Genomic DNA, 10,943 nt, shown 5'->3' with positions numbered 1-10,943 from the left:
ATTCTACTAATGCAGGCAAGTTTTTGTTTTTGACCTATTTAGCAGTCTATTTGTGACATTCTCTAATGTCTGATGCTGAGAGATTCACGGGGGGACGGCAAAGGAAGACGTACAGACCAGAGGAACGACAAGGGATTTGGCACAGTTTAAAATAAAAGTGAATTAGAGATCGTATTTAAAAGTATTTAAATAAAAAAAAAAAACAAAAAAAAAAAACAGAGAACAGTTAAGACTATACAAATGTAAATTAAAAAAAAATAAAATAAAAATTGTTTCTTCTGAATCAATGCAAATTAAAATGGAGTACAACCTAGCCAATTGAAATAATTTTTATTTCTCTTAACGGTAGGTACTATTTAATCTTATTAAAGACAGTTCCTTGGCGTTATGCCTCCGTCCATTTTTAACACTGAATGAGGATCCCTGGACACTCACATCCGTGCCCCGATTGGTGGTATGGCCTAGCCATATTTTCGAAAAAGGTGAAGTAGTACAGTGTCCCTTTAACTACCTGTAATCAGCAGCTATAATTAAGAGAGAAAGAGACCTTGAAACTACAAACACTACACACACAGTTGGGTTCATTTGTTAAGTACTGACATGAATTGATTTGAACAACAGATAGCTATAATTTGAAATTTGTTAAGTTTAACTTTGAAATCCCAACAATTCCTACTTTAGTAAATTGCACTGATAGATGCAATATCTTAAGCTATGTTCCAAAATCCTTGGTCTTGAGTAATTCCTCGAGGGTTGGCATAACAGTTGTTGTTGCCCATTGTGTTACGACGTATGGTCTGCGTCATATCCTCATATACTGTGTTCAGTGGCGCTCTGATCACATGATTGCGGCATTTTCTTCTTTGCTGTTTAATATAACGGAGAGAAGAGTTTTTTTTTTATTTAAGTTGTAGCAGCAGAATTTTCCCAAGAAAAATACAGATTCCACAACAAACCAAACAAAACCGTAATAAAATACAGTGTGAAATATTTTAATTGAAGGGACACTATAGTCACCAGGACAACTACAGCTTATAGAATTTGTTCTGGTGAGTAGAATCATTATCTTCAGGCTTTTTGGAGTAAACACTGTCTTTTCAGAGAATATGCAGTGTTTACATTACAGCCTAGTGATAACTTCACTGGCCACTCCTCAGATGGCTGTTAGAGATCCTTCCTGGGTCATGGCTGCCTAAAATGCATCCAAACATTCAGTGTCTCCACCCTCTGCATTCAGACACTGAACTTTCCACATGGATATTCATTGATTCAATTCATCTCTATAAGAAGAAGCGGATTGGCCAGGGCTGTGAATCATGCTGGCTCTGCCCCTGATCTGCCTCTTTGTCAGTCTCAGCCAATCCTATGGGGAAACATTGTGATTGGATCCGTCTACCACTTCTGATGATGACTGCTTGTTTTTCTGAGGCAAACAGTATGCAGAGTTACAGCTTCAGGCTTGAATACAGTAAGATTTTGCTATATTTATGGAGGCATGAGGGGCCCAGGGGTGCTGGATGGTGGTTTTAACACTATAGGGTCAGGAATACATGTTTGTGTTCCTGACCCTATAGTGATCATTTAAGGTTATCTTCTCTGATTGCTAGACAGGATAAACATTGTGATTTATATTAAATAAAAATAATGGAAAAAAAATTTTGAGCACTTTTATAGTTACTGCGTATTGTAATATTTGTTTTATAAGTAGGCTGTAACTCAGGATTGGAATAACCGAGACAGAACTACTGTGCCAGGAAGACCGAAAACTGGCTTTGCTTTAAGTTGTATTGGCGACCCGAGAGTTCTTTTAACGTTCTAGTTCCATGGTGATATATAAAATACATATCTTCATATCGATATCCATTCTGGCAAGATTGCATTATATTCCTTAAGCATGAGATTTCTCAAGTCAGAGCAGCCAAGTAGACAACTACCCATCTAACCCTTTGCCAATATTTCTCAGTGACAGTCCATACTTCAAGCCCTCTAAAATAGCACAGAATTTTCCAGTTTGCATACAAATCTTTTTGGTGTTAAAATCCTAGATATGCAAAAAATATACAAGTTGCTAGCACACACCCAAACAAAAATACTCACTCTCAGGTGCAAGATAACCCTGGTTCTGCCATTCGGTACACAATAGTAATCCAAAAATATAGTGGCCCACCACAGCATTACACACAAAGAGCACTTCAATTGTATTGAGATTCCACAGCAAACAGCAACGTTTCGCCCTTAGTATAGACTTTTATAAAGCTTGATAAAAGGTATGTTCCAAGACTAAAACATCGCTGTTTGCCATGGATCCTCAATACAACTGGAGTGTTGGAGCACTACTTTTATGAATGTTCTAGATATGAAATGTTAGCTACAATGATGGGTTAAGGTGGAACATTAAAACATTTTGGAGACTAGTTTCCTGTAATGTTATATACTAATATAAGCCATTTAATAAAATAATTTCTCATTAGTACTGTCATAAACAAGTGCAGAAGAGACAGCAGAAGAATTGTATAGATCATCTAACTCTCGTGGGAATAAGGGAAGAGGTCCAATCTGTTAGAGATGCACAGGAAAGATGGAGACATGTGCCTGGCAGAGGTCCTTTTCCCTCATGTCCATGTTCCTCTAATTTAGTGCACATCATAGAGGTAGCATGTAATAGGGATCTGGATAAGACTTTGCACAAATTATGCGTACGGTCTTCAACAACTGGTATACATTGGAAGATGGGGTGTATAAATTCTGCGTCTAAGAGCCCAGACCATAACTACACCCCACATGACCCCCATTCTAACATTTACAATTATTTAGATATTTAATGGGGAAAAAAAGCGGTTGCAGTACTTACATAAATGATTAATATTATATGCACTAAAACGGATATCACAACTAGGAACATTAGGGCAATCAGTCTAGGGTCAAAACTTGCTGATGAGCTGTGTTCTAAAAGAGAGAAAAATGCTTATTGTTTAACATACAATATGTGTCTCTTCATTTTTATTTTACCTTTACACACTTTATATATGATGCTGTCAAAGTTCTGTTTAGTGTAAGGTATTAATTGATGCAATCCTGTTTGACTTAGTTTTTTGATTAAAGTATATTGCAATTTTTATACTTTTTAAAAAATTGTTAAAACTTGCGGTAATTGTCTTTTCCTGGCTAATATAAACATGGTACCATTAACTCCTCACAGCAGAAAGTAAAGGAAATCGAACTTTGAAATTAAAGGGACCCTATAGGCACCCATACCACTTCAGCTCATTGAAGTGGTCTGGATGCAATGTCCCATATCCCTTAACCCTACAGGGATAATTATTGCAGTTTCAAGGAAACTGCAATAATTATCTCTCAGGGTTAACTTCACCTCTAGTGGCTGTCAACCAAGGCTGTCAAAAGGCTGCGGGGGAAGGAGTGTGGCACTGTAACCACTTCCACAAACCAAATATTTAAAGAAAATAAAAAAATTTGTTTGCATCTTTGTTTAATTTTGAATGTATCTCCTGCTTTGTTAATAGCCAGATAGAGCTTGCAGGAGCCTCCTGTGTGTGATTAAAGTTCAATTAATAGAGCGGGTAAGAGCTGTAAGATTTGATTTGAAAATGAAACAATTTCTTTCATGGAGATTGTGTGAGTGACAGCCAGGGGAGGTGTGGTAAGAGAGTTAACTCCTACAATGACCTGAGAGCTGAGCAGTGGTTTTGGTGCTTAGGCTATCCCTAAATTTGAAATTCACTTTGCATTCCCACTTTAGCAAATAACCCTGATAGAATCTCTCATTTAGATAATGTCTGAACTAATAACTGACCAAATACAGTAGATTCCATTCTATAGCACAGTACCTTAACGCACTATAAAAACAACTGTTACATTGAACAAAACAGGTGAAATTCAGACTAACCTGAACAATTATCTACAGTGACTACAGTGCCTTTTCCACAGATTTTTTTGCTTGTTAATCCTTCACAGTAATATACATCAGCATCACTCTGCGTCACATTGTTGAGGGTAACTGTGAAATTTGACACTATGCCATAAAACTCAAGATGACCCGCATAGTTTAGATTGGAGGTATTTGTGTTGTCCTTATAAATAAACAGCAACACTGCTTCTCCCTTTTTGAAACGAACTCCCTCTAGTTCTTCTGGGGATTCGACTGAGCAGGTAATAGAAATCGACTGTCCTGGTTTACATATGATGTGCTTAGGTGTTTGGATTATTCCATCTAAAAATATATATATATATATATATAAATAAATAAATAAATAAAACAAAACAGGAAAAAAATCTTAAGGCACTCGCGGAATTAAAGCCACAGGCAGATTTATTAGCTCAAGAAAGCAAAGCAACGTTTTGACCTAATAATTGCTCTTTATCAAGCTTAATGGTGGACTGCCCCTTCTCTAGAATTTACACCATTTAATAAAAATTTTAATTCACCTATAACTCGTGTTAACTTTTTTCATGTGATGCTTTTTCATTTTAAATTTATATTCAAAGAATTAGAAAAAGTACGTCACAATCCAGCTCGGAAAAGGCAAATCCTTTAATTTCTCCTCTTTTCTGTATGCTTTCTCTATGCAGCCTCTCAGTTAAAAACTACACAGCTTATGATAATAAGTAACCGGGAACTAAGATGGCGGCACCCAGGTGCAAGATAAATAGGACAATGAAATGGACTGGGTGCATTTGTCCTGCGGTTTTAAACATTGCCTTTTTGCAGAAACGGCAAAGCTTACCTGCAAGGGTTAAACTCTCCGCTAAATGTTGCATTGCTCCCAGTCTTGAATTATTCGTGACCCGTTTGTTTCCTTGTAACATATATTGGTACAGTTGTATACCGTGTGTACGAAATCTAATAAACTACAAAAAAAAAAAAAACCTCTCATCTAGTCACGGTTATACTGATGTGTATGTAGTGTTCAGTATGCAGAATTCTTCCCTATAAGGAGCTTTGGATTGTACCAGCAAAAAGGAAGCATAGTCTTCTCAATGACGTTGTGGGAGACGAATACGGTGGCAGAGTAAAAAGTAAGTAAAACACTTTTTTTTTTTTTTTTTACCAATTTCTATTGTAGAGAGGGCGGGGGGGGGGGGGGGGAGGGGAGGTTCTATGGTTCTATCTAACTAAAGACAGGGGAACTAGAAATGTGTTAGGAATACTGGCCCAGTGTCCCTTTAATTTTATTTTTCATAGCTTATAAAAACTTAAATATGAGTAAAAAAAAAAAATGATTACAGATTTCAGGGAGGGGTGGTTGCTGTTTAAATAGTATCATGTTAGTTATTTCGAGCAAATATATGCCAGCAATATATTAAAATAGAATACATATATAACTTGCGTGCTTCTTTATAAGAAGTAACTACACTGATTTATGGCCCAGTTCTTGAAAGTTGCTAATCAGATGAAACCTGCCCTATTGAGGTTTTTTTTATATTCAGACTTCTAGTTGTGATACTGTTTACATAAGAGGACTGTATAGATTAATAAAGGCACGCCTTGAACTGTATTTCCAGAAGACTTACAGATTTTTATGAAGAATAAATAAAATAACTACATATAACGTTGTTAGATTGTTATTATGGTGTTAAAATATACATGATCTACTGGACAAACTACAGTCCCACTAGTAGTTCTTTGCTGATTAGATACAAATCTTATATGAAAAAATGTTTCTAGAGAACCTTCTTGCTTCATCTAACCCTTTTTGGTTCTGAAGATCCAGAATAACATCCTTAATGAGTAAAGCCTGTCCGATGTATCGTTAAGGCTGTATGTTTTTTCTCTCTTCTGGTCATGTCACTAATAACGTTTTCTAAAAATCTGCCTCTTAAAACAGAACTTACAATTTTTTTACCTTCATGTAAGTGTTTAAGTTCCACTATCAGTATGCCTTCATTTTAATTTTGCAACCATTAACAGTACCCTCCATATTCGTTGTCTCGGGTTCCCCTTCCATTCCGACCTCTCTATTGTGCTCCGTATCCAGTCAATATCCAAATCCAAACTCTTTCATCTAAACAAATATGGCTGAAATATGGATTACATAATTTTAATTTTTTAAAGTGCTTATTTGCTTGCGGTTAAACCTCTTTTTACTGAATGCTCTATTTTTGCAAATCTCAAATTGCAAATCTCAAACAAGCAAAACAAAATAAACAAAACACTTCATGGTTGCATAATAGCCACCGAGAAGTGGGAAGGAAGGAGGGCTTTGAGCATAATGAGTGCCCTACCAGGGATTCTATGATGATAATTGGTATAACTGCGCTGACAATATGTTTGCATTTTATTTTTTACATTCACAATGCATTTTTATGAAATGATGTTGGGTCCCTCATAAATATCAACAAAAACAATTTTGAATTTCTCTTGCTTTAGTTAATATGCAGATTTTACTACATCCCCTGCCCCCCTCCCTCACCCATCCTGATTAAAGGTCCCCTAATTAGGTCCTCATATTCTCATAATATCCCAATGACCTTTATCCAGTTTGTCTAACTAGACATATTAACACAATTTATACTTGCCAACCATATTCTTCAAATTCATATATCCCGTTTTAATCCTCTACTACTTAATCTCCCCCAGACAGATTTCCCCCAATTCAGCTCCCTTATCCAAATACCGATCCAGTACATTTCACTCTAGCCACATCGGTCCTCAGCTATATCCATCCCCAGTACCTCTTTACCCCAGATAGGAGTACACTTACCTAAAATCAAAATGTGTGTGAGTGTATGAATGATGAGAATATGTGAATATGTGTGTATATATGATTGTGTGTGAATATGTGTGTGCACATGAATGTGAGTGTATTTGAATATGCCTCTGCACGTGTATACAAATTTGAGTGTGTGAATATGAATGTGTGATTATGAATATAAATATATAAATGTGAGCGTGTGCACATGAATGTTTCTGTGTGTATGAATGTGAGTGCGTTAATATTGGATATCGCTAAAAATCATGATCACTATATACTTTCTCTACAAACCTCTAAAACGAACCAAACTACTCATCCATCCGCTATACCACTTTATCCCACCTAGAACTAGTGCCCAGTTAAAATACTTGACTCTTACTTACCCACACTCAGTCATGCCACACACATTTCACCACTACTCTCACTGAATTCCTCTGACTACGGCTAAATTCATCTTCTACATCAGAACACTACTCCTAAGATTGGGTTGTATCCATGTCTCGGGTCTTTCATTTAGAATAGGGGCAGCTTCGGTCTCCTTCAACACTGACACTCCAGTGCATATTATTAAAAGATTGGGCAGATGGAAATCCTCAGTCTACAACCGATATATTCCTCATCCCGAGAAAGAAATGAGGAAAGCTTTTAAAAGTTTGGCTTTGTAAATTTGATGCAATACGTGTGTTTTTCTTTAATACCTTTTCACCCTCTTGGCATGAACCCGATTTACATATATTACTAATATGTTTCTGAACATATATATTATATTATTCACTCACTCACTCTCTGGGCCGGCCTAAGACATCATGCTGCCTAGGTCCAACGATAAATGAATATGGGGGATAATGTATAATAAACACAGGTTACTGGCTATGGGGGGATAATGTATAATAAACACAGGTTACTGGCTATGGAGGGGTAATGTATAATAAACACAGGTTACTGGTTGTGGGGGATAATGTATAAAATACAGGTTACTGGCTATGGGGGGGATAATGTATAATAAACACAGGTTACTGGCTATGGGAGGATAATGTATAATAAACACAGGTTACTGGTTGTGGGGGGATAATGTATAATAAACACAGGCTACTGGCTATGGGGGGATAATGTATAATAAACACAGGCTACTGGCTATGGAGGATAATGTATAATAAACACAAACACACACAAAAAAAAAGAATACAAAAAGAACAAAAAAGAATGCAGCTTGAGAATTAATCTAAATTGTATGCTGTCTAGGAGGTGGGAGGGTCTGGGAGGGGGGGTCTGCTGCTGATTGGCTGGAATGTGTCTGCTGACTGAGGTACAGGGTCAAATTTTACTCAATGATGAAGAATAGGGGGCGGACCGAACATCGCATATGTTCGCCATCCGTGGCGAACGCGAACATGCAATGTTCGCCGGGAACTATTCGCCAGCGAACCGTTCGGAACATCACTACCATTCACAGCTTTGATACTACACAGTGCCAGAGCTCAAGAGAAAATCATACTAAATTTGCAGTCTCTCACCACTGGACTAGGAACCTGGTTTTCCCCCCTTCCTAGTCCAAGGTAAGAAGCAGGGAGGGGGGAATACATTGTAATATATTTAATTATACACACTGTTATTTAAACTTTATTATATTATATAATAAAAATAATAAATAACATTATGTATATATTTTGCAGTACACTGGCCCATTTTCGGGTCATATTTGGTTAGTTCGAATTATTCTCCCGGATATTTTTTAATGGACGATATTTAGATGAGCCAAACTGTCAAATGAACGAGTGTTGGTGGTCCAAAACTGAATAGAATTTTCTGAAGAAATTGGGTTCAAAGATCATGTCAAACTAACGTAATTGCATTCTATGAAGAAGGAAGTAGAAGTATAGATCAGGGTTGCAGTGGATGTGATCTATTTGGATTTTGCCAAGGCGTTTGATATGGTTCCACACAATAGGTTAATGTTCAAACTCAAAGAAATTGGTCTAGATGAAAATTGTTGTTCTTAGATAGAACATTGCCCTAAATGTGAGTACAGAGAGTTGTCACTAATGGTACATTTTCAAGCTGGACAAAAGTAGTTAGTGGCATCCTGTAGGGTTCTGTTCTGGGACCGCTTCTATTTAATATATTTATAAATAGTCTTGAAATAGGCATTGAAAGTCATGTTTCAGTGTTTGCAGATGACACAAAACTCTGTAAAGTAATACAATGTAAGCAAGATATTACTTTGCTGCAAAGGGATTTAGATCGATTACGGTACTGGGCACTCAAATGGCAGATTAAATTTAATGTAGAAAATGCAAAGTTATTCACTTTGGGGTAAAGAATGCACAAGCAACTTATACCGTAAATGGCAGTGAATTAGGGATAAAAAACACACAGAAAGGATGTGTGAATTGTAAGACCACATCTTGAATATGCTGTGCAATTTTGGGTACCTGTTCTAAAGAATGATATTATGGCACTAGAAAAAGTGCAGAGATGGGCTACAAAATTAATAATATGAATTAAATATTTTAGTTATGAAGAAAGGTTAACAAAATTAGACTTATTTAGTTTAGAAAAATGGTGCATCAGAAAGGATATGATAGCATTATATAAATATATCCAGGGCCAATACAAACCATTGTCTGGAAACCTATTCACACACAGGACTATACATAGGACACAAGGTAACGTGTTTAAACTGGAAGAAAGCAGATTTACTCTAAGGCAGGGGTAGGCAACCTTCGGCTCTACAGATGTTGTGGACTACATATCCCTTGATGCTTTGCCAGCAATATGGCTGTAAAAGCATTATGGGAGATGTAGTCCAAAACATCTGTAGAGCCGAAGGTTGCCTACCCCTGCTCTAAGGCAAAGGAAGTTTTTTTTTTTTTTTTTTACAGTAAGAACAGTAAGGATGTGGAATTCTCTGCCTGAAGAAGTGTTTTTATCAGAGTCTGAACAGATGTTTAAACAGCAACTGGATGCATACCTGCAAAAACACAATATTCAAGGATACAATTTGTAAACTGTGGGTTAAAAGCTTCTTTATACAAGGAGATATCTGACTGCCATTTTGTGAATAAAGGATTCTTTCCTAGTTTATTGCAAAATTGGAAGTGATTTAAACTTGTTTTTTTCCCCTTCTTTTGGATCAACAGCAAGAGACAAATGTGAGAAACGCTGAACTAGTTAGACACATGGCTCTTTTCAGCCGATGTAACTATTTAACAAATCTATTGTTCATCCTTGCAAAAGAAGTTAGACATTTGACAGGTAGTATAATTTGGAACTGTCACACAAAAAAAAAAAATTAAATATATATATATATATAAATAAGATAAAAAATATATATAAACACAAATGAATCATAATTTTACAAAACAACAAAGCTTTCATATACATAGTAGAATTATGAGTCATCTGTGTGAGAAACTGTACTTTTAACTGTATTATATGGAAATTGTTATGCAATTAAGAAAGGTGTAATTCTCTATACCACGAAATACTGCGTTCTAAATAATAATTTGAAGATTTACCTTTCAGTAGGGAATATACTGCAACTCTTCTGGGTATGATAGTAAAACTCTAAATATTACCAATATGAACATTCCATGACGCAAAACATTCAAAATCACAACTACAAAAAGTAGCGATGTCAACAGTGGGAATAAAAGATGGGTAGGTAGATAAGTAGACAGACAGCACGTGGAAGCTGTAAGTATATGGGAAACATGGCTGAGGTCACTTTAATTCACTTACCTTCACAGCAGTTTGCAGTAATTAGAGAAAGGTTGATTATGGTAAGAGCAATTATTTGCAGCATTGTTGCTCTGGCTTCTGCCAATGCATTTGTGGCTTTACTTTGTAAAACACCTGTTTTTGTCTAAATCTGCAGATGAGTGGGGGAGGGAAAAAACGTGGGCAGATTGGAGGTAGAGTTGTCAGAGGAGATCTATCACTTGTCGTGAAGTGTTAAACAATTGAACACATAAAGCTGTTGAAATAAGGCGTAGAAAATTATATTGAATAATTTACAAAAAGTATATTAATTGTACATGACGTGTTATTTTTTTATGTTGCTTCTATGTATGATGGGTATAAACAATAGTGGAAACATCAATTGAAAAAATAAAAGTTTCACATTGAAATAAATAAACCACACTTAGAAATTCTGTAAAGGTCATATTATTCTGCTTTTCAGTTACAAGAAACTGGTTTGACATTTCGCTCTCTTTATATGTATTTTTAAAG

The 10,943-nt window shown here is 36.1% G+C and overlaps 1 protein-coding gene across 1 annotated transcript; it reads right to left on the bottom strand.

Moving 5' to 3' along the window:
- Positions 1 to 222: 222 nt before the first annotated feature.
- LOC134614914 (uncharacterized) lies at positions 223 to 10,526 on the bottom strand. Its single transcript, XM_063459179.1, has 4 exons — positions 10,452 to 10,526; positions 3,905 to 4,228; positions 2,852 to 2,946; positions 223 to 866 (listed from the first exon to the last, which is right to left on the bottom strand). The coding sequence occupies exons 1-4, from the start codon at positions 10,513 to 10,515 to the stop codon at positions 708 to 710; spliced, it is 642 nt and encodes a 213-aa protein (XP_063315249.1). The 5' UTR covers positions 10,516 to 10,526; the 3' UTR covers positions 223 to 707.
- Positions 10,527 to 10,943: the final 417 nt, after the last annotated feature.

The sequence above is a fragment of the Pelobates fuscus genome, chromosome 6 (genome assembly GCF_036172605.1).
Source record: "Pelobates fuscus isolate aPelFus1 chromosome 6, aPelFus1.pri, whole genome shotgun sequence".
NCBI lineage: Eukaryota > Metazoa > Chordata > Amphibia > Anura > Pelobatidae > Pelobates > Pelobates fuscus.
The sequence above is the reverse complement of the archived record's forward strand: the minus strand, read 5'-3'. Positions and strand labels throughout refer to the sequence as shown.